Consider the following 24869-nt stretch of genomic DNA (forward strand, 5'->3'; position numbering starts at 1 on the left):
GAGCTCCATGTGGAACAGGGACTGTGTCAAACCTAATTTTCTTGTACACACCCCAGCACTTAAAACAATGCCTGGAACAGAGAAAGTGCTTAACAAATACCACAATTATTATTGTCATCATTATTATTATCTCATATTATCTTTATATGTTAGCTTTAACACTATGGAGATGAATATAATTGATTGACAGGTATTTTATTTAGGCAAATAAATAAGTGAATGAATGAAGAAACTGATTTATAAAACAGGCATCACAGATCATTTTGCAGAATATTGTTAATATTTTCAGATGTATCTTCAAATGATGGCAAAAATCCAATTAGTTTGCTCCTGGTTTTTTTTTTAAATCCTCATTCTTTTTTCGATCGCCAACCTAAAGAAATGATAAAACCAGAGGAAATGTTATCGATAGATGTAAGATTTAGGTAATTAAACAAAATTAACAATGGAAAGATCTGTAAGATCTGTGCAAGACACTGCAACCCAAATGATAAACAAAAGGAGACTATGGCACATTTTCTAGATTGAGGTGTTGAGCCAATCTACTAGGTTAGTTTAGAGGCCACACTTCTTATCAGGAAAGGAAATATAGCTTCTAGGGTGAGTCAGTGGCCACACAAGGATTTGTGTGCTGTCTTGGCTTGTCTGCTGTGTGACCTTGGGTAAGTCACTTCACTTCTCTGTGCTTCAGTTACCTCGTATGTAAAATGGGGATTAAGATCGTGAGTCCTATGTGGGACAGCAACTATGTCCAACCTGATTAGCTTGAACATACCTCAGTCCTTAGTGCAGTGTCTGGCACATAGTTAAGCATTTAACAAATATGACAATTCTGATACTATTATTATTTAATACAGTGCTTTGCTCACAGTAGGCATTCAGCAAAAAAATGATGGTTTGTTTGAATCTTTAAACTCAGAACAAGAAAATAACTGCTGGAATGTAAATTTTCATCCCTTAGAATATCTTCCTCTCCATGAGTCCATCCTTCATATAGAAAAAAGACAGGGTATTTGTTATTGTTCTAATGAACAACAGTAGGCAACCAAAAGTGAGTTTCTTGCATGAAAGAAAGAATATCTGTAATGGAAATATCTGTTGGGAAATCCAGGCATCAGGCAGACTTTGCTCAATTCCAATTCATCCTTACCTGATACCCTCTCTGCTTGCTATGACCAAGCAGAAGGGAGAAATAATAATTGTGGTATTTGTTAAGTACTTACTATGTGCGAGGCACTGTACTAAGCACTGGGATGGATACAAGCAAATTGGGCTGGACACAATGTCCCACAGGGGCCTCACAGTCTCATCCCCATTTTACAGATGAGGTAACTGAGGCACAGAGAAGTAAAGTGACTTGCCCATGGTCACATAGCAGATGAGTGGAGGAGCCAGGATTAGAACCCATGACCTTCTGACTCCAAGGCCCATGCTCTATCCACTATGCCATGATACTTCTCCAAATGGTATTTATTAAGCGCTTACTACGTGCCAGGCACTGTACTAAGTGCTGGGGTAGATACAAGCAAATAGGGCCGGACGCAGACCCAATCTCTCATGGGGCTCACAGTCTGAACCCCCATTTCACATAAGAGGTAACTGAGGCACAGAGAAGTAAAGTGACTTGCCCAAGGTCACACAGCAGACAAGTGACAGAACCAGGATTAGAACCCATGACCTTCTGCCTCCCAAGCCTGTGTTCTATCCACTGTGCTATGCTCCTTCCCACTACACCATGCTACTTCCCAGTAATTGATAGTATTTATTGAGTGGTTGTTGTATGTTGAGCACTTTACTAAGTGCTTGGGAGAATTCAATCTCTGTTCCTGAGATGCTTATGATCCAACAGGACAGAAAAACACAAAAGATATTACATATAGGAAGAAGGGAATGGAAACAAGGATGAATACTAGAGTATGTAAATTAATATGGACAGAAGTGCTATGGAATTGGTGTGAGTTCATTGAAGTATAATTTGCCTAAGATGTGGACGTGACAGGTGGGGAGACATGACCTGGTGAGAAGAAAATCAGCAAAGGAAGAGGACATACAGATGTTCTTTCCTTCTTTCCCCTTTCTACACAGTGCTGCGTGGGTTATCTTCTTGAATCAATGTTTCGCATAATCTATTCACACATCAAAATCCTCCACTGACTTTCCCTTTCCCTCCTCTTCAAGCAACTATTCCTCACAATCACCTTCAAAGTTCTCCACCAACTCTTCCATCCTTACACATCAGGTCTCTTCATCCTCTAATCTCTAATTCACTCTATCCATTCCTCCCAAATTAATCTTTTTACTGTATCCCACTCTTGACTCTCCCACTTCTGACTCCTTGTTCATTGTGTTTCTAATAATAATAATAGTGACGATATTTGTTAAGCACTTACTATGTGCCAAGCACTGCTGTAACACTGGAATAGATACAAGGTAATCAGGTTGTCCCACGGGGGGCTCACAGATTTAATCCCCATTTTACAGATGAGGTAACTGAAGCATAGAGAAGTTAAGAGACTTGTCCAAAGTCACACAGCTGATAAGTGGTGGAGCCGGGATTAGAACCCACAACCTCTGACTCCATCTTGCCACTAGTCCATGCTGTTTTCTCTCCCTGAAATTCCCAGGTTCTGAAAATCTGACAGACCACAGTTCTCCCATGTTCAACATTGCTAAAATTTGCCCTTTCTTCTGCATCCAAATTTTTACCATGCTGATCATCATTTCCTGCCTTGGACAACTGCATCTGCCTCCTCACTCACCTCCCTGCCTCCTGACTCTCCCCATTCCAGTCTATACTTCACTCTGTTGCCCAGATCATTTTTCTAACAAAACAGTCACTCCACATCTCCCCGCATCGCAAGAACCTCCAGTGGTTGCCCATCCTCCATCTAAATTTACAAAAACTCCTTAGCATAGGCTTAAAAATACTCAATCAGCTCACCAATTTCAATATTACCTAGCTGATGTCCTGCTAAAACCCAGCCAGCACACTTCGCTCCTCTCTCGCTGCTCACTATACCTTGATTTTATCTATCTCGCTGCTGATCTCTCACTCACTGCCTCTTGACAGTTTACTCACCCAGTGAAAATGAAACTATGTCAGATCGCTTTCTGATTTCATGCTAGCAGTAGCTCAAAATTCTCTAATAGCTACAAAATCTCTACTAGTTATGAATAGGGAACCGAATAATATTTTTTTTTATAATCCATAGAGTTCAAACTCCAATCATGCTGCTGTGTTTGTTTGAATGATCAATTACTAGTGCAGAGTAGAAATGAAGCATACCTTCAATACACTTCGGATAGAACACTATTCCTTGCAAACATTGTGCTCGAAAAGCAGGTGATTCTGGAGCTCTTGTAAATCCCAATTTGCAGGTGAATTCGACAACATCTCCAGATTCAATGTGCTGAATTTTAAGTTCACTCCACTTGAACTCAATATTGTTTCTCCTCATTTCTTCTAGAGATGTTGTACATGCCTCTGTCGGGAATAGAATGATGTCTATAATGTATTACCAAAGATCTCTAAAGTCTAAGGAATCAGCTAACTTGATTTATTCATTCAATCATACTGAGCGCTTACTATGTGCAGAGTACTGTACTAAGCACTTGGGAAGTACAAGTTGGCAACATATAGAGATGGTCCCTACCCAACAGTGGGCTCACAGTCTAGATTTATCTAATTGTGACAAACTTTTTGGGGTTAAATAAAACAATATTTACAAGTGGAAGACAAACCTTTGGCCACTGTGGGTAAAAGCTTAGATCTTCCCAAACTCCCATCCATTCCCTCCCAGCCAACACCTTTCTCATTTTAATCTTTCTCACAACCACTTCTCCCTAACAAACCTCTCCCCTCACCATGCCCTGCCCACTCCCCTACAGAAATATTGTCCTGGGAACAGTGCTTTGCACATAGTAAGTGCTTAATAAATGCTGTTATTATTATTATTTAAAAGTTAGCCCTTTTCATTTGGATTCAAGCTTGGCACAGCCTTTCTAGCAATCATTTGCTTTCAAATCATGGGTTTGGATGTAATTTCTCCATACATCTCTGACACTGTGCAATTCCAGTGTGCAATTTTACTACACAAACACGGTGAAACAGAAAGTTCAGCAGCTTTCTTTCCTCCTGGAGTGAGCCTGTGTTGGGACTGCAGGGGGTAAGGTGAAATTATCTGTTCAGGAGACAGTATAAATTTCCATGTTACAAGGCGATGAGAAAAAATTTAGAAAATGAACCTTTAAAAATTTGAACAACTTCTCCTAGTACTTAATGAAGGAATGTAACAAACTCATTCATCATCATCATCATCAATCGTATTTATTGAGCGCTTACTATGTGCAGAGCACTGTACTAAGCGCTTGGGAAGTACAAATTGGCAACATTCACTCCAATAGCTGCAACTCTCATCTCTGTGAAGATGACTCTCATATTACCTCTCCAACTCTGACCTCTCTCTTTCTCTGGAGTCTTGCAATCTCCTCTTACCCCCAGAACGTCTCTACTTTGATGTCTCCCAGACACTTTAAACTGTGAGCCCCACTGGGACAACCTGATTACCTTGTATCTCCCTTAGTGCTTAGAACAGTGCTTGGCACAATGCAAGCGCTTATTAAATAGCATCATTATTATTATTTTACCTACCCCTGAACATAGTACAGTACTGGACACATATTAAGCAGTAACTAAACACAAGGATAATAATAATAATAATAATAATAATAATAATGGTATTTGTTAAGTGCAAAGCACTGTTCTAAGCTCTGAGGGGGATATAAGGTGATCAGGTTGTCCCACGGGGGGCTCACAGTCTTAATCCCCATTTTACAGATGAGGGAACTGAGGTGCAGAGAAGTGAAGTTACTTGCCCAAGGTCACACAGCAGACATGTGGTGGAGCTGGGATTCGAACCCATGACCTCTGACTCCAAAGCCCATGCTCTTTCCACTGAGCTATGCTGCTTCTTCGGCTTATTATTATTATCATTTCTCAGTCCTCATGAAGTCTTTGCTCTAGGAGAGCAACCTCTTACCCAGTTTCTGTCCACCAGTCTTGTCTGCTGCTAACATGGTCTTCAAAATCGTCAACTGTTCTGTTTTGTTTGCGGCTGAGCTTCACCACAATAATTACACTATTTATCAAGCACTTGCTCTGTTTCAAAGCATTATGCTAAGCACTGGGACAGATATAAGATAATCATATCGGATGCAGTTCCTGATCCACATGGAGCTCACAAATCTTTAATCTGTTTTTTCTGCCCTCTGGGATTGGGTGTTACCCCTTTCATTTTCCCATGCTTCAGCTGCTTGGGCATCTGCTATCATCCATTCTCCTCACATGACCCTGCCAAGCCATGTTCATTCATTCATTCAATCGTAATTACTGAGAGCTTACTGTGTGCAGTGCGTGATCATTTTTCTACAAAATGTTTCATCCGTGTTTCCCGACTCCTAAAGAATCTCCAGTAGTAGTCCATCTACCACCACATTCAGGCAGAAATTTCTGACCTTTGGCTTTAAAGCACTCACTCACCTCTGCCCCTCTTAGCTTATCATGCTGATCCCTTTACTACAACCCATCATTCTGATTTTCCTCTTCTTACACCAACATACTCACTGTACCTTGATCACATCCAACTCGATGCCGACCCCTCTCCCACAGCCTGCATCTGGCCTGCAAGGCCTTCCACAAAAACAAAATCTGAGATTAAATATGTTTGTAAATTTGAGTGGAGTCAGGATTGCTGGTGGGGATGGTTGGGGGTCAGACAATTGGGGCTCCCCTAAAACTGGAACCTCTGTGCTGCAGCACAGATAACTCCGTAAGTTCTGTGGGATTCAGGGTGAGGTGCATATCAAGGATGCAAATCCAAGTACAAGGGGGATGCTTTCCCCCCTGTGTTGAGCCCACAACAAACTGCCTCATAATAATAATGATGATGGCATTTATTAAGTGCTTACTATGTGCAAAGCACTGTTCTAAGCGCTGGGGAGGTTACAAGGTGATCAGGTTGTCCCACGGGGTGCTCACAGTCTTAATCCACATTTTACAGTTGAGGGAACTGAGGTGCAGAGAAGTTAAATGACTTGCCCAGAGCCACACAGCTGACAATTAGCAGAGCTGGGATTTGAACCCATGACCTCTGACTCCAAAGCCCGGGCTCTTTCCACTGAGCCACGCTGCTTCTCTTAGTGACTGTTCGTGATCCCGTGAACAACAACAAGGAAGAGACTGGTGAAGGCACTGATGGGCTCCACTTGAGGGCAGGTGATTCCTGGCCTGTGAAAGTGGAGCATGGAGGGAGGGGTGGCTTTCTCTCCCCTCTCTACCTTGTCAAGGGCCTGGACCAATCAATGACTGCTATGTAGAGCCACAGCTGTGACACCTAAGGCAGATAAAAAGGCAGTCGTTTTGAATCACGAAGGGCACAGAGAGGAAGCAGCACAGGGGTACACACAGAAGGCAGCAGGAGAGCAGCCCTCGAGAGCAGCAGAAGGCTACAGAACTTGGAAGCAGAAAGCATCAGCAGAATGGGCTCCCTTGACCAGCAGACTGGTATTGGACCCTTGGTGGAGTGAGTGTGTGTATGTGTCACTCCTTTGCATGTAGGTAAAACTAGGTAAAAAACTTTCCACAGTAAACTTGGTGACCAGAGGTTGGTCGGACTTTCCTATGAGTCCCCGAGGCTTCCCTGGTTCAGGAAGGTCCTTGTTGGTATGAACCGGGGATGGCCCGGGACACTCACCATCAAAGCCTCATTAAAATGGCATCTCCTTCAAGAAAAGCCTTCTCTACTGAAATCCTTATTTCCCCATCTCTTTTCTGCATCACCCTTGTACTTGGATTTGTATCCTTGATATGCACCCCACCCTGAATCCCACAGAACTTATGGAGTTACCTGGGCTGCAGCCCAGAGGTGTCAGTTTTAGGGGAGTCTGACCCCCCAGCCATTCCCACTAGCAATCCTGACTCCACTCAAAACTTCCAAACATATTTAATCTCAGATTTTGTTTTGGTGATTATTTCAATTACTGTCAGAATAGAAAAGAAACTTACCTTTAACACAATTGGGATAGATTAATGTTGTTTGCAAACATTGTGCTCGAAATGGAGCTGATCCTGGAGCTTTGTTAAATCCTAATTTGCATGCGAATTCAATGACACCTCCAGGTTCGACGTACTGTATTTGAGAAGGACTCCATCTGAACTCAATATTGTTTCTCGCCATATCTTCTGGAGATGTTATGCATGCCTCTGTCAGAATAGAATGAGGTTTATATATGTATTACCAAAGATCTCTGAAGTCTAAGGAATCAGCTAACTTGATTTACCTAACTGTGACCAACTTTTTGGGGTTAAATAAAATAATACTTACAGGTTGAAGATAAAACCTATGGCTTATGTGGGTAAAAGTTTAGACCTTCCCCCCGACCATCCATTCCCTCTCAGTTTAGTACCTATATCAATTTAACCACCCTCACCTCTACATTCTCCCTAAACCTCTTCTCCCCTCCCTCCCAAACAATAAATAAATCAATGGTATTTATCGAGCACTTACAATATGTGGAGCACTTTTCTAAGCACATATAATTAGTCCCCACACAGAATTTCATCCCATTCTCTGGATAAAATGTTAGCCTTTCCCATTTTGATTCAGGCTTGGCATGGCTTAGTAGAAAGAGCACAGGCTTGGGAGTCAGAGGATATGGGTTCTAATCCCAGCTCTGCCACTTGTCTGCTGTGTGACCTTGGGAAAGCCACTTAACCTCTCTGTGCCTCAGTTACCTCATCTGTCAAATGGGAATCAAGACTGTGAGCCCCACGTGGCACATCCTGATTGCCTTGTATCTACCCCAGTGCTTAGAACAGTGCTTGGCATGTGATAAGTGCTTAATTCCATTATTATTATGATTATTATTATATGCCACATATGGTTTGCCTAATTCTGAAGCCATTCTAGCAATCATTTGTTTAAAAATCATGGGTTTGGATGTAATTTCTCCATACATCTCTGACAGTGTGCAGTTCCAGTGTGCAATTTTTCTACACCAACACTGCGAAAAAGGAGGGTAAGCAGCTTTCTTACTGGCTGGAGCGTGTATGTGTTTTAGAGGGAAGGGTAAGGTGAAATTATCTGTCCAGGAGGCAAAACAAATTTTCATGTTACAAGTTCATGAGAAAAAATTAAGAAGAGGAACCTTTAAAAGTTTGAACAGCTTTTCCTTGTGCTTACTATAGAATGATGGTGATGGTATTTGTTAAGTGCTAACTATGTGCAAAGCACTGTTCTAAGCGCTGGGGGGATACAAGCTGATCAGGTTGTCCCACGTGGGGCTCACAGTCTTAATCCCCATTTTACAGATGAGGGAACTGAGGCACAGAGAAGTTAAGTGACTTGCCCAAAGTCACACAGCTGACAGTTGGCGGAGCCGGGATTTGAACCCATGACCCCTGACTCCAAAGCCCGTGCTCTTTCCACTGAGCCACGCTGCTTCTCTCCACAGTTTCAACTCTCATCTCTGCATGGATTAATCTCAAATTGGTGCTCCAACTCTGACTTCTCTCTTTCTCTGTAGTCTTGGATTTCCTTTGGTCTTTCGTTTGGCTTTAAAGCATTCCACCACCTTGCCCCTCCTACCTCACCTCACTATTCTCCTTCTACAGCCCAGCCTGCACACTTTGCTCCTCTAATGCTCACCGTCTCACTGTACCTCAGTCTCACCTGTCTCGCCACTCACTGCCTCTGGCCTGGAATGCCCTCCCTCCTCAAATCCAATAGACAATTAGTCTCCCCCTCTTTGAAGCCTTGTTAAAGAAACATTTCCTCCAAGAGGCCTTCCCAGACTAAATTCCCAACCTTCTTTCTTCTCCCATTCCCTTCTGCATCACCATGACCTGCTCCTTTTATTCTTACCCCCTACTAGCCCCAATACACTTATGTACCTATCTGAAATTCATTTATTTGTATTCATGTCTGTCTCCCCACTGGTTCTAATCCCAGCTCTGCCACTTGTCTGCTGTGTGACCTTGGGCAAAGTCACTTGACTTCGCTGTGCCTCAGTTCCCTCATTTGTAAAATGGGAATTAAGACTGTGAGCCCCATATGGGACAACCTGATTACCTTGTATCTACAGCCAGAGAGGTAAGAGGAGAACCAGGACAGGACAGAGTCAGTGAAGCCACTGTTTGATAACATTTCCAGGAGAAGCGGGTGGTCCACAGTGTTGAAGGCAGCTTAGAGCTCAAGGAAGATTAGAATGGAGTAGAAGCCATTGGATTTGACAAGAAGGAGATCATTGGTAACCTTTGAGAGGGTGGTTTCTGTGGAGTGCAGGAGACAGAAGCCAGATTGGAAGGGGTCACAGAGAGAATTGGAGGAGAGGAATTTGTTGCAGCAGGTATAGACAACTCACTAGAGGAGTTTGGGGAGGAATGGTAGAAGGGAAATGGTGCAATAACTGCAGGGAGCTGTGGGGTTAAAGAAGGGGTTTTTTAGGCTGGGGAGACACTGCCATGTGTGAAAGCAGTGGAGAATAAGTTATTGGAGAGCAGTCAAAGATGGCTGTTAGGGAGGGAAGGAGGGAGAGGGCGAGAGTTTTGATAAGAAGCGAAGGAATGGGTTTGGATGCACAGGTGGTGGGGGGAGGCAATAAATATGACTGAATGAATGAATATCCCTGCAAATAGTACTGTACAGGACACATAGTAATCACTTAATACAAATTATATTCTACCTCCTGAGGTTAGGTGTGACCCCTTTCATTTTCCCGTGCTTCACCTGCTTGGGCATCCTGCTATCATCCATTCCTCTCACATGGCTCACCCTGCAGACCCATGTTGCATGATCAAAAAACTTTTCGATCCATGTTTCCCCACAACTGTAGAATCTCTAGTGGTTGTCCAACCACCTCTGCATCAAGCAGAAATTCCTCACCATTGGCTTTAAAGCACTCTATCCCCTCTCCTCGTCCTATCTTACCCTGCTGATTTCTTACTACAACCCACCAACCATCTTCATCTTGCTTCTCTAGCACCAACATACTCACCGTACCTCGATTACATCTTATCTCAATGCCAACCACTCTTCCACGTCCTGCATCTGGCCTGCAAGTCCCTCCCCCTTCTTATTCAAAGACCATCAGTCTCTCCACCATCAATGCCTCATTAAAATGACATATCTCCTCCAAGAAGCCTTCCCTAACTAAGTCCTTATTTCCCCTCCTCCATCTCCCCTCTTCACCACCCATGCATTTGAATTTGTGCCCTTGATATTCACCCCAAACTCAGCCTCACAGAATTTATGGAATTACCTGGGCTGCAGTCCAGAGGTCCAGGTTTAGGAGAGCCCCAGTTGACTGCCCCTGTCACCATCCCCACCAGGAAACCTGACCCCACTCAACCTTCCAAAAATGTTCACACTCTGATTTTGTTGTTGTGATTATTTCAACTATTATCTAAGAGTAGAAATGAAACTTACCTTTAATACATGTAGGATAGATTACTGTTGCTTGCAGACATTGTGCTCGAAAAGGAGGAGAGCCTGGAGCTTTCTTAAATCCCAATTTGCATGTGAATTCAATGGCATCTCCAGGTTCAATGTACTTTACTTCAGAGGGACTCCATCTGAGCTCAATATTGTTTCTTGCCATCTCTTCTAGAGATGTTATACATGCCTCTATCAAAATAGAATGATGATTATCACATATTACCAAAGATCATGTATTACCAAAGATCTCTAAAGTCTAACGAATCAGCTAACTCAATTAACCTGTGACCAACTTTTGAGGGTTAAATAAAATAATTTTTTCAGGTTGAAGATAAAACCTATGGCCTATGTGGTTAAAAGTTTAGACCTTCCCTACCTACCAGCCATTCCCTCTCAGCTTAGTAATAATAATGATGGCATTTGTTAAGCGCTTACCATGTGGCACTGTTCTAAGTGCTTAGTACCTATACACCTTAACCTCCCTCACCTCTACGTTCTCCCTAAGGCTCCTCTCCCCTCAAGGTGCTCTGTACACTTCCAATCAATCAATCAGTCAGTGACATTTACTGTTTACTATATGAAGAGCACTTTTTTAAACACTTGGGAGAGTTCAATATAACAGACTTAGAAGATAGATTCTCTGCCCATAATGAGCTTACAGTTTAGCTGGGGAAACAAACATTAATGTGAATAAATAAGTAATTATTCACCCCTTATAATCACTCCCCACAGAGAGTGCATGCTGGGGATGAACTCATTCTCTGGATAAAATTTTAGCCTTTTTTTGTTTTGATTCAGGGTTGGCACATATGACGCATATAGTTTGAGTTATTCTGAAGCCATTCAAGCAATCATTTGTCAGCAAATCCCGGGTTTGGACATAAATTTCTCCATATATCTCTGACAGTCTGCAGTTCTAGTGTGCAATTGTACTATGCAAACACTGTGAAACAGGAGGTTCAGAATCTTTCTTACTGGCTGGAGTGTTTGTGTGTTGTTAGGGGGAAGGGGAAGTTACAATTACCTGTCCAGGAGGCAAAACAAATCTCCATGAAACAAGGTGATGAGAAAAAATTAAGAGAAACCTTTAAAAATTTGAGCGGCTTTTCCTAGTACTCAATATAAATGTGACAAACTTATTCACACATGCAGTTACAATTCTCATCTCTGCACGGATGAATTTCAAATTGTCTCTCCAAGTATGATGGCTCTCTTTCTTTGCAGCCCTGCAATTCCTCTTGCCTTCAGGGCATCTCTACTTGGTTGTCTCCCTGACACTTTACACTTAACATAATGAAAAAAGAAGTGTTCATATTCCCACACAAGCATTGTCCTCCTCCTGACATCGCTGTAAGCAGCACAACCCATAACCGTGGCATTATCCAAAAATCATCTCTCTCATTCAACCACATATTTAATCGGTCATAAAATTCTATCAATTCTACCTTCACATCTCCAAACTTTTCCCTTTCTTCTCCATCTGAGCTGCTATGACACTGATCCAAGCAGTCATCATTTCTGCCCTTCACTATTGAATCAGCCTCCTTGCTGACTTCCCTACATCTTTTCTCTCCCCTCTCCAGTCCTTACTTCACTCTTCCGGCTGCATCATTTTTATGAAAAAAACATTCAGTTCATATCTCCCCACCCTTCAAAATCCTTCAATCCACCTCTACATTAAAAGAAACTCCTCCTCCTTGGCTTTAAAGCACTCAGTCACCTCTCTTGCTCCCACCTAACCTCGTTGATCTCCTTAACCAAACCCTCACACTACACTTCTCTAACACCAACCTACTCTCTGTACCTAGATATTGCTAGACTCATCACTGACCATTTGCTCACATTCTTCCTTGGGCCTGAAACTTCCTCCTATTTCATATCCAACAGTCCGCCCTCTCCCTACTTTCAAAACCCACTTAAAGTCACTTTTGATTTTAGGCACGACTGTGAACTTGGCTGTGTACTTTGATAATCACCCCATTCTCACAGTACATAAGTAAATATTCTTATATTTTATTTCTCCTGTCTTTTGTCTATTTTAATATCTGTTTCCCCCTGTTGATTGTAAGATCCTTTTGGGCAAGTACTGCTCCTGACAACTCTGTACTATTGTACTTCCCCAAATGTTTAGTACAGTTCTCTGCACCCAATAAGCACTCAAATATTAGCAATGATTAATTGATTGATTGAATCATAACTGGTTTCTTATTATTATCACTTAGGAACTCTTAAATTGAATTGCCGATAATATATATAATGGATTTTCCTGATAATTTAGAATACTTTAAAGTTTCTTTACAAGCAGATCTTCTTCTTCCGTTGTCTTTATTGCTCTAGCTCTTAATGATCCAAGGTTGATTTTGGATGTTGGTTCTGGTTTTGTTTTTGCTGAAATACAAAGTCCGCTTCAATGTTCCCTCCAATTCCTGACCTATCTGAACCCAGAAAACTGCTACACTGCACACAGAAAGCACTCAGGAAATCGATACTGTGAAATATACATTCTCAGTCTAATGTTGCTTCTCGTCAGCAACCAAGCACTCTACGAAATGGAGAGTCAGTTCTCCTTCCGACCTAGATGAGAATCCCCTGTGTCCACCCTGATTATCTTGTATCTATCCCTGCACATGCTACAGCACTGGGCACAGAGTATGCCCTTAGCTGTGATAATGATTATAAAGTTATTATTATTATTACTATTTCTCAGTCCTCATGAAGTCTTTGCTCTAGGAGTGCAACTTCTTGCCCAGTTTCTGTCCACCAGGCTTGTTTGCCTGTTGAGGTGATCTTCAAAATAATCAACTGCTCTGTCTCATTGTTTGTGGCTAATCATATAATTTTGTCAAGCACTTACTGTGTTTCAAAGCACCATGCTAAGCACTGAGACAGAAATAAGAGCACCAGATCAGATGTAGTTCCTGATCCTCATGGTGCTCGTATATTCTGTAATTTGTTCATTCTGCCCAATAGGGTTGGGTATGACCCCTTTCATTTTTCCATGCAGCAACTTCTTGGGAATACTGCTATCATCTATTCTCCTCACATGGTTCACCCTGAAGATCTATGTTGCTTGATCATTTTCCTAAAACATTTAAGCCATGGTTCCCCACTCCTAAAGAATCTCCAGTGGTGGTCCATTCACCTCCTCATCAGGCAGAAATTCCTCACCATTGGCTTTAAAGCACTCAATCACCTCTTCCCCTTTATCTTACCTTTCTGATTTCTTCCTATGACCCACCACACTTATTTTGCTCCTCTAATACCAATGAACTCACTGTACTTTGATCACATAATAATAATGGTAATAATGATGGTATTTGTCAAGAGCTTACTATATATCAAGCACTGTCTAGTGCTGAGAAAGATACAAGATAATCAGGTTAGACATAGTTCCTGTCCCACATGGATCTCACATTCTCAATCCCAATTTAACAGACTAGGGAATTGAGGCACAGAGAATTTAATTGCTTGCCCAAGGTCACACAGCAGACAGGTGGCAGAGCTAGGCTTCAAACCCAGGTCCCTTTGATTCTAGGCCATGTTTCTTCTATCTCAATGCTGACCCCTCACCCACATCCTGTGTCTGGCCTGCAAGTCCCCCCCATCCTTCATATTCAACAGATCATCACTCTGCCCATCACTGAATCCTTATTAAGATGACATCTCTTCCGAGAAGCCTTCCCCACCTAAGCCCTTATTCCCCTACTCTGTCTCCCTTCTGCAACACCCTTGCACTTGGATTTGTACTTTTAATATTCACCCCACCCTCAGCCCCACAGCACTTATGGGGTTAGCTGGTCTGCAGCCCAGAGGTCCCAGGTTTAAAGGAGTCCCAGTTGTCTACACCACTATCCCCCAACCAGAAATCTTGACTCCACCTGACCTTCCAAATGTGTTCAAATTCATGTTGTTTTTTGTTTGTGATTATTTGAATTACTAGCACAAAGTAGAAATGAAACTTACCGTTAATACACTTGGGGTAGATAATTGTTCCTTGCAAACACTGTGCTCGAAAAGGAGGTGACTCTGGAGCTTTCTTAAATCCCGATTTGCAAGAAAATTCAACGACATCTCCAGGTTTGCTGTACAGTTTTTTAGAGCCACTCCATCTGAGCTCAATATTGTTTCTCAGCATATCTTCTGGAGATGCTGTACATGCCTCTGTCAGAATATGTTTATCATATATTTATTGTATTTATGGTAGTTGTTAGGTGCGTACAGGCACTATACTAAGTGCTGGGGTAAATACAAGCTAATCAGATTAGACATGACCCATATCCCACATGGGGCTCACACCATTCATTCCCATTTTTCAGTGTGATAACTGAGGCACAGAGAAATTATGTGCCTTGCCAAAAGTCACACAGCAGACAAGTGGTGGATCTGGAATTAGAACATAGGTCCTTCTGACTCTCACTATCTATCCACTAAGTCATGCTACTTGTTACCAAAGATCTCTAACGTCTAAGGAGTCAGCTATCTGTATTTCTCTAATTGCAACAAACAGTTCAGGGTTAAAGAAAATAATACTTACAGATTGAAGATGGCCTATATGGGTAAAAGCGTAGACCTTCCCAACGTCTCATCCATTTACTCCCAGCCTAGCACCTAGCTCATTTAACTTTCTCCACCTCCATTTTCTTCCTAACCCTCTTCTCCACTCATCATGCCCTCGCCCACTCCTCCACCAGAGAACAACCTGGGGTTGAACCCATTCTCTTGTAAAACTGATAGCCCTTTTCATTCTGATTTGGTCTTGGCACATGTGGTGTATATGGTTTCCTTTATTCTGGAGCCATTCTAGCAATCATTTGTCATCAAATCATGGGTTTGGATGTTAGCCCACTGTTGGGTAGGGACCGTCTCTATATGTTGCCAACTTGTACTTCCCAAGTGCTTAGTACAGTGCTCTGCACACAGTAAGCGCTCAATAAATACGATTGATTAATTTCTCCAAACATCTCTGACAGTGTGCAGTTTTAGCGTGCAATTTTACTATCCAAACACTGTGAAATGGAGGTTCAGCAACTTTCTTACTCCCTGGAGGTAGAAAGATAAGGTGAAACAAATTTCCATAATACAAGGTGATGAGAAAGAATTGAGAAGAAGAACCTTTAAAAATTTGAATAGCCTTTCCTTCTATTTAATATACAAATGTGACAAACTCATTCACCCCTCTAGACTGTAAGCTCATTGTGGGCAGGAAATCTGTATGCTTACTGTTATACAGTGCTCTCCCAAGTGCTTAGTACAGTGTTCTCCACACAGTAAGAGCTCAGTAGATTTAGTTAATTTTCAGTTCTATATGGATGAATTTCAAGTTAACTCTCCAACTCTGACCTTTCTCTTTCTCTACCATCTTGCATTTCCTCTTGACTTGGATATCTCTACTTGGATATCTCCCTGACTCTTCAAACTTAACATATCCAAAACAGAACTACTCATTTTCTCCTTTTACTCTCCCCCTTTTAGACTGTGAGCCCACTGTTGGGTAGGGATTGTCTCTATATGTTGCCAATTTGTACTTCCCAAGTGCTTAGTACAGTGCTCTGCACATAGTAAGCGCTCAATAAATACGATTGATGATGATGATGATGATGATTTTCTCCCAAACATTGTCCTCCCTCCGACTTTCCCAACAACGTAAACAGCACCAACCATAACCCTGCATTATCCTCGACTCATCTTTCAATCCATCAAAAAATTATATCATTTCTACCATTACTTATCTTGCCCTTTCCTCTCCATCTGAACTTCAACCGTGCTGATCCAAGCAGTCATCATTTCCTGCCTTGAGTACTTCATCGGACTCCTTGCATCTTATCTCTTTCTCACTTCAGTCCATACTTCAGTCTGCTGCCCAGATTATTTTTCTGAAAAAACATTCCGTCCATATCTCCCCACTCTTTAAAATCCTTCAATGTTTGCCCACCCACCTCCACATTAAACAGAAACTCCTCACCACTGAATCAAGATAATCAATCAGCTCTCTTGCTCCTAACGACCTTGCTGATGTCCTGCTACCCAACGCAACCCTCACACTCCGTTTCTCTAACACAAATCTACTCTCTGTACTTCAATTTTACCTGCCTTGCCACTGACTGCTTTCCCACATTGTTTCTCAAGCCTGACATTCTCCCCCATGCCCTTTCCATCTGTTCACCCCCTCCCCACCTTCAAAACCCTGCTAAGATCCCATTTCCCTTATGGGGCCTTCCCAGACTAAACCTTTTATTTCCCCTCTGGGATGACTACAAAATTGGCCGTGTACCCCTTATGCATCTTGAAATTCACCCTCCTCTCACAGTACTTACGTATCAATCTCCTTGCTGACCTGCCAGTCCCCTGTATCTCCCCACTCCAGATCCTACTTCACTCTGCTTGCCCAGATCATTTTTCTTTACAACCTTCAGTACATGTTTTCCCACTACTCAAGAACCTCCAGTAGTTGCCCATCCACCTCTACTTCAAACAGGAACTCCTTTCCATAGACTTTAAAGCACTGTCACCTTCTCCCCTCCTACCTCACCTCACTACTCTCCTACTACAACCCAGCCTGCACAGTTTGCTCCACTAATTACAACCTACTCACTGTACCTCAATCTTGCCTGTTTCGCCACTGACCTCTTGCCCACATCCTGCCTCTGGCCTGGAATGCCCTCCCTTTTCACATCGGATAAACTACTCTCCCCTCCTTCAAAGCTTTATTGAAGGTCCATTGTCCTCCAAGATGCCTCCCTGACTAAGCCCTCCCACCCTCTTTTCCCACTTCCTTCTGCATCATCCAGCCCCATAGCTCTTATGTAACTATCTTTAATTAATTAATTTGTAATAACGACTGTCTCCCTCTCTAGACTGCAAGCTCATTATGGGCAGAGAATATGTCAGTTATATTATGTTGTACTCTCCCAAGTGTGTAGTCACGGCTCTGCACACAGTAAGAGCTCAATTAATATGACTGATTGACTGATCTCCTTCCACAGACTTTGCTGCTCTAGCTCTTAAAGATCCAAAGTTTATTTTGGGTATGGTTTTTTTGCCCAAATTAAAAGGCTGCTCCAGTTGTCACGGCTATTGCTGACCTCTCTGACATTGGAATCTCTCTGCTTACAGTAAACACTCAATTAATACCATTGATTGATCCACATTGTAAATAACACATTTCCAGCCTAATATTTTTTTTTCTTGTCTTCCTTCTCTCACCTCACCACTTCTGACTGTGAAAACTTCAGGAAGACTCAAATTTTCCCTAGAGGAATCGACTTGGGTCCTTGACTTTGGTCACCTCATTAAGAGCCTGGTTTGTGATTCTGTACTCAATGAAGCTAAATATATTTAGAGGACAGAACAGGTGACCTCTTCCATTGTGTCACTGTCACTCTTACAACCATATATCACTCCTGGATTTTCTCTTGAGCCTAGGAATAATTAGAACATACCTAAGCACCACGGGGGATTTGTCCACTTCCCATTTATGCATGTTGCCTGTTTGGAACCCTCCAGTTTATAAAGGTTCTGGCACTTGTATTCCACTTGGGCTCCGGGAGGGTATTCACGTAACAGGAAAGAGGTGATGTCTCCATTGTCAATAGGCGGAGGTGGCCCGCATTTTCCATTAGCTTGTGAAAGATAGGATCAATGTATCAGTGAACATTAAGAGAAAAGACAATGAGCAGAGTCAGCTTAAGATGATGAGAAGTCAGGTGCTTGCTTCATGACAGGTTACATTAGGGGCTGTTCACCTCCAGATATATTCAAAGTAGTGTCCAAACAGGAAACATCATCACCTCACCCAAGACACTTTGGGTAAGAGAGCCTGGGGTTGAGGCTGGCCTCGGCTCTCCTTGTTCCCCCTCCGTTGAGTACTCACTTCTGACAAACCCCTGCCTGCCCATCTCCCCAACCCTGCACCATCTAACACTCCCCAACCAAAGCTCAAGGTGCCTAAAATAAAATGTCAAAACTAATAAGTCTTGTGGCAGAGACATTTTCATTTCAGAAGGTAGATGGAAAGACTGAGGTGGGAAGGAAGACCTCTGAAAAAGGAAACAGAAATGGCTGTCACACATGTGCAACATCAGAGGGGTTGGTGGAACAGATCCAGTGAGACCAGGTAGAGCTCAGCATAAACGTCGCTGCCAACCTACGATTCCTGTGCCCCAACCCACTGCAGGGTCTTGTCCTTATACCTCTCCTAACATCCCTCCCAATACCCACTGAAGAACAAAAAAGTGTTTTCATGTGTTTGTGAAAGTTGTGGGATGGCTGATTTCCCTCCCTCCAGCCACTCTCTTCTCCCACCTCCCAGATGGCTGCTGGCAGTCATATGGGTGCGGTATTGGTGTGAAAGAGCGTAAAAGAGGAAGAGTGAGAGAGAGGAAGAGGAGGAAGACAATTCACTCTTTCCATCTCTGCTTGGTCCAGTGGATTTTCTTGATGAAGAATCATCATCATTGGACCATTGGAACCGTGATTTATGGAATGTATTTGCCTCTCTGACAGGGAAATCAACCCATTATGTGATTGCCATCATTTCCCCATACTCACGAACACAACGTGGCACAAATTTCCACCCTCCATTTTCACATTTGATTTCTTCTGGTCCTCGAAGCAGGTAGTCATCCTCACACCGAACAGCTAGAGTTTCCCCATTCATATATCTCACAGACGTTGATATCATCTGGGCGTGAGGTATTTTAGGTGGTGGGGGGCACAGTTTGCTTCTCTCTTCTGCCAAAAAGAAATTGATTGATTAATCTTAAAGCAAATGTATAATTCTTAGTGAATGAGGCCAGTTTTAATTTTTAAAAAATTATCTATGTAGACTTACCATTTCTTAGAATATTTAATACATGCCATTTAACAATAACTGTGGTATTTATTAAGAGCTTACTATGTGCAAAGCCCTGAACAAAAAACTTGCGTAAATGCAGCGTAAATGGATCGGACACGGTTCCTGTGCCACATGGAGTTCACAGTTTAGAAGGGAGGGACAAATTGGTATTTAACCTCTGTTTTATAGATGAGGAAATTGGGGAAAAGAGAAGTTAAGTGGCTTGCTCATATCCATATAGCAGGTAAGAAGCGGAACAGAGCATTATTTCTTCTTATTTCTCTCCATATTTCATTGTCTCTAAGAATACATAAGGCTAATATTCTTGTAATAACTGATGTTTATAAAGATACCCATTCATATTTAATATTTTCATCAATTTAAGACTTTTTGGTGAGATTAGCAAGAACTTTTCAAGAACAGCAAGATGGTCTTTTTAATGCTGCTCCAAAAGTCTGTTTAAAAATAAATCTCTCCACTTTTCCTCCACCCAAATCATCTCACTATGGCTACTTTTGTCATGATTCTGAGGAAAGCAATCTACAGGTTTCCAACTTGTTTCCCATGGAAATGTATAAGTTGGAAAATTGAAAATTGGTGAATACCTGAGGGATATTGGCAAGAAATCCACGAACCAGGTCATTTCATGTATTCAATCGATCAAACAGTGGGTGCTCAGTAAATGCTATGGCTTGATTTACAAATTTGCAAGAGAAGCAGCATGGCTCAGTAGGAAAAAGCCCGGGCTTTGGAGTCAGAGGTCATGGGTTCAAATCTCGGCTCCGCCAATTGTCAGCTGTGTGACTTTGGGCAAGTCACTTAACTTCTCTGGGCCTCAGTTACCTCATCTGTAAAATGGGGATTAAGACTATGAGCCCCCCGTGGGACAACCTGGTCACCTTGTAAACTCCCCAGTGCTTAGAACTGTGTTTTGCACATAGTAAGTGCTTAATAAATGCCATTATTATTATTATTATTATTATATAGTAGAAACAAGTGGAAGAACATAGGACCAATTGGAAATTGCAAAATGAATAGATGAATAAGTGAATAAATACAGAGCATATGTAGATAGATATTGCAATCACTTCCCCTAATTCATGATAGGAAGGAAACAAGAAAACCAATGTCTTACTACTCAGGCAAACAGGGAGACGTTGCCATTCTCCATTTATGCATGGTATTCTTGTAGATTCTTCAGCTTCAAAATTTGCATTGCAAATGAAAAGTAAGAAACTATTGTGTCCATAGTCACTTTCCTTCATTGAAGTAATTTTTCCATTTGAAGGATCTGGTGGCACTGAACATTTCTTAAGTTGATTTATTCCTAATGTTTTAAAAAGAGAAAATTAAAAACCATGAGAATAACATTTCAAATGTAATTATTTTGGTCCTCAACCTCCGAAGTTAGAAACTTTAAAAATGACTGACTTTATGAATCCCCATGTGATTTAATTCTCTGGAATATTTTTCTGGCTCAATAAATACGTCCAAACTATTTTCAAAATATCAAGGACTGTCCAAATGAAGCAGCGTGGCTCAGTGGAAAGATCCCGGGCTTGGAATTCACAGGTCATGGGTTCAAATCCCAGCTCCTCCAATTCTCAGCTGTGTGACTTTGGGCAAGTTGCTTAACTTCTCTGAGCCTCAGTTACCTCATCTGTAAAATGGGTATTAAGACTGTGAGCCCCCCATGGGGCAACCTGATCACCTTGCATCCTCCCCAGCACTTAGAAACGCTTACTAAATGCCATTATTATTAGTCCTACTGAGAGCTCACCTACTCCAAGAAGCCTTCCCAGACTGACCCCTTTTTCTTCTCCTCCTCCCCATCCCCCCCGCCCTAACTCCTTCCCCTCCCCACAGCACTGTATATATGTTTGTACAGATTTATTACTCTATTTTACTTGTGCATATTTACTATTCTATTTTGTTAATGTTGTGCATTTAGCTTTAATTCTGTTTGTTCTGATGACTTGACACCTGTCCATGTGTTTTGTTTTGTTGTCTATCTCCCCCTTCTAGACTGTGAGCCCATGGTTGGGTAGGGACCGTCTCTATATGTTGCCAACTTGTACTTCCCAAACGCTTCGTATAGTGCTCCGCACACATAAGCGCTCAATAAATATGATTGAACGAATGAACATTCAGTGTAGTGAAGCATCTGGGGATATTTTTCAGTTCTTTAGCATCTAATCAATACAAAGACTATGCCGTGAGAAGATGGGGGTCCAGCCTAACATGAGGGTCAGGCAGGTATTCACACAGCCAAAAGGAACCATTTTCCCACACCTGTACGGGTCACAGTGCAGTCCACTGATTCCTTTGAGCCACAGTGGGGGTTCCTGTCTAGTTTCCCTATGGCACTGGATGTGTGGAGACCCTATCCAACGAGCCCTTTAATGGAGCATACCCCTTGGTATGGGTTGGTTATTCCAAATTAGTTTTATTGGAAACCATGGGGCCAAGTTCAAAAAATCAATTTGCTGTCCTCCTTATTGGAAATGTACAGTGAACTCCTACGCAACTCAAACATAAGGACTGCCTATTAGAATGCAAAAACCGAGACCCATTCGTGTAAATTTAGAAGAGCAAAATATGAAAATGCACATTCAACCATTAGAAAATTACAAACCCAGCTTAAATGTCTTTTTTAAGAAGTATATTAACTTTACCAATGCATTGTGGAAGAGCTGTCCAAGTTCCCTGAATACACGTAACTATCTTGTTTCCAATCATCGTGAACGCTTCTTTGCAACTGTATTCTACTGAATCCCCATGATGATATGGTGGACGATGGCTAGATTTCAGATCACCTTGGTTGAGTTCAGGAGGGTCACCACATGTTTTTTTAACCTCTAATAAATTGAATAGTCCATTAAAAGCCTTACAATGTAAGAAAAAACACATAAATAAGTAAATGTTTTTGAAGAGTTACCAATACAAGCAGGCAATGATGTCCATTCTCCATCACTGCATTCAATTCTCTTGGGTCCTTCCATTATAAATTTTGCATCACATTCATATTCCACTACTTCTCCATGAAGATATGACCACTTCTTAGTGTTTAGGTTAGCTTTTCCATTGGCAAGTCTGGGTAGCAGTCCACAAGATTTGACCACCTCTGCAATTAAAAGATCATGTGAATACTCATCATGGTGTTTTTCAGTTAATAATATATACAGCATAAGTTGTGCAACTGCCTGGATTTTGTTTATTTCATAAGCAAAGAAAGTATCTTGAATATGAAATGATTTCTAGCATATTCACTGGAAAGACGTAGAGTCCTTTTTCTCCAAATTTCAGCAGAATTGCAACATAGCTTCAATTCAGTAATAGTACTAATAGTAACAGGCACATCAGGTGAGAAAAATGATGACAGCATGTCACAAAGCTGCCGCTGAATGGGAAACTGAAAGGGGGTCCACGTTAGTGTTAAGGGCAGAATAAATGTTTTAAATATAGCAAAGCATAATTCCAAGCAGTGGGCCGTTTGGAAGACCATGATAGCAGACAGACCAGCCTAATTGGCGGCCATCAGGAGAGGGGTCGTTCACCTTGAGCAAAGGTTTTGTGAGGACCAGAACACCAAGACAAATCTATTAGCGCAGCAAGGTCCTGCTCTTAATTGCAAACAGTGAGGAAGGGACTGTCAATCACTCCTTGGTCTTTTCAGCCTCTCCATGCATGCATGGAGAGGATTTCAGCGTCAGGATCTTCACCTTCAAAATTGAAGGACAACTCTATTGGAAACACACACGCACACACACACACACACACACACACACACACACACTACTTAGCACAATATAATAATAATAATAATGGTATTTTTAAGCACTTACTATGTGCAAAGCACTGTTCCAAGTGCTGAGGAGGTTACAAGGTGATCAGGTTGTCCCACGGGGGGCTCACAGTTTTAATCCCCATTTTACAGATGAGGTAACTGAGGCACAGAGAAGTTAAGTGACTTGCCCAAAGTCACACAGCTGACAGTTGGCGGAGCCGGGATTTGAACCCATGACCTCTGACTCCAAAGCCCATGCTCTTTCCACTAAGCCATGCTATTATCTTTAGTCAGTGCGTGGAATTCAATAGTTTGAGTCGGTACCATCAGAAAATCTTGTCTTTATTACTGTCTAGGGTCCTAGTGGAAATGTTAGTAAGATCTTCCAATGCTTAGGATACTTCCATCACTAAATCCTTCAGTTCTTCCTTCACAACGTGGCTAAAATTCACCCTTTTCTTTCCAACCAAATTACTACCATGTTAATACAAGCACTTATCCTAGACAGTCTTAATGACCATATCAGCCTCCTCGCTGATCTCCCTGCCTCCTGTCTTTCCCCACTCCAGTCCATACACTACTCTGCTGTTCAGATCATTTTCCTTCAAAAGCATTCAGACCATGTTTTCTCACTCTTCGAGAGCCTTCAGTGTTGCCCACCCACCTCTGCATCAAACAAAAGCTCCTCAGCATCGGTTCTAAAGCATTCAATCACCTTGCCCTCTCCTACCTCACCTCACTACTCTCCTTCTAAAACTCAACCCACACACTTCATTCCTCTAATGCTAACCTTCTCATTGTACCTTGATCTCATCTGTCTTGCCGCTGACCTCTCGCCCACATACTGCTTCTGTCCTGGAATGCACTCCCTCCTCATATCAGACAGACAATTGCTTCCCCCCACTTCACAGACTTATCGAAAGCATATCTCCTCCAAGAAGCCTTCCCTGTATAAGACCACCTCTTCTCTTCTCCCACACCCTTCTGCATCTCCCTGACTTGCTCCTTTCATTCATTCCCCTTCCAGCCCCATGGCACTTATGTATATATCTGTAATTTATTCATTTATTTACGTATATTAATGTCTGTCTCCCCCTCTAGATGTGACCTCACTGTGGGAAGGGAATGTATCTGTTTACCATTATATTCTACTCACCAAAGCACTTAGTACAGTGATATGCACACAGTAAGCACTCAATAACTATGAATGGATGAATGAATGAATGAATGAACATATTCTGCAACAAATAGAAATGTCTGACCACTGGATTTGGCTCTCCATGAACTCTCTGACTAGTACATCTGCGGCTCAATGGAAAGAGCATGGGCTTTGAAATCAGAGGTCATGGGTTCAAATCCTGGCTCCATCAATTGTCAGCTGTGTGACCTTGGGCAAGTCACTTAACTTCTCTGGGCCTCAGTTCCCTCATCTGTAAAATGGAGATGAAGACTGTGAGCCCCACATGGGACAACCTGATTACCTTGTATCTACCCCAGTGCTTAGAACAGTGCTTGGCACATAGTAAGTGCTTAACAAATACCAACATCATTATTATTATTATTATTATTATTATTCTTCATCAACTCTTTCCTAGTTCACTTTCTTAGCTTATCCCAAGCTATTCTCCTCACTGTGCCTCGTTCTTAAATCTACCCATTCTGATCCTTATCCTACCTGGTACTCCCTGCTCTTCAAAATCCCCCCAACTTCAAAACCTTCCTGAAATCTCATATCCTCCGGGAAGCATTTCCCAAA

The 24869-nt window shown here is 42.1% G+C and overlaps 1 protein-coding gene across 1 annotated transcript in view; it reads right to left on the bottom strand.

Annotated features, from left to right (window-relative positions):
• Positions 1 to 344: 344 nt before the first annotated feature.
• LOC119938774 (complement factor H-related protein 5-like) overlaps positions 345 to 24869 on the bottom strand; it is a 37882-nt gene continuing 13357 nt past the window's right edge. Inside the window, exons 4-13 of the mRNA XM_038758676.1 lie at positions 22265 to 22450; positions 22002 to 22184; positions 20462 to 20653; positions 19041 to 19223; positions 17933 to 18112; positions 14457 to 14654; positions 10485 to 10682; positions 7064 to 7261; positions 3287 to 3484; positions 345 to 373 (exon numbers count right to left, since the gene is read on the bottom strand). Coding sequence (XP_038614604.1) covers positions 351 to 373; positions 3287 to 3484; positions 7064 to 7261; positions 10485 to 10682; positions 14457 to 14654; positions 17933 to 18112; positions 19041 to 19223; positions 20462 to 20653; positions 22002 to 22184; positions 22265 to 22450 — 1739 coding nt within the window. The 3' untranslated portion in view covers positions 345 to 350. The remainder of the gene's footprint in view (positions 374 to 3286; positions 3485 to 7063; positions 7262 to 10484; positions 10683 to 14456; positions 14655 to 17932; positions 18113 to 19040; positions 19224 to 20461; positions 20654 to 22001; positions 22185 to 22264; positions 22451 to 24869) is intronic.

The sequence above is a fragment of the Tachyglossus aculeatus genome, chromosome 16, assembly GCF_015852505.1.
Source record: "Tachyglossus aculeatus isolate mTacAcu1 chromosome 16, mTacAcu1.pri, whole genome shotgun sequence".
NCBI lineage: Eukaryota > Metazoa > Chordata > Mammalia > Monotremata > Tachyglossidae > Tachyglossus > Tachyglossus aculeatus.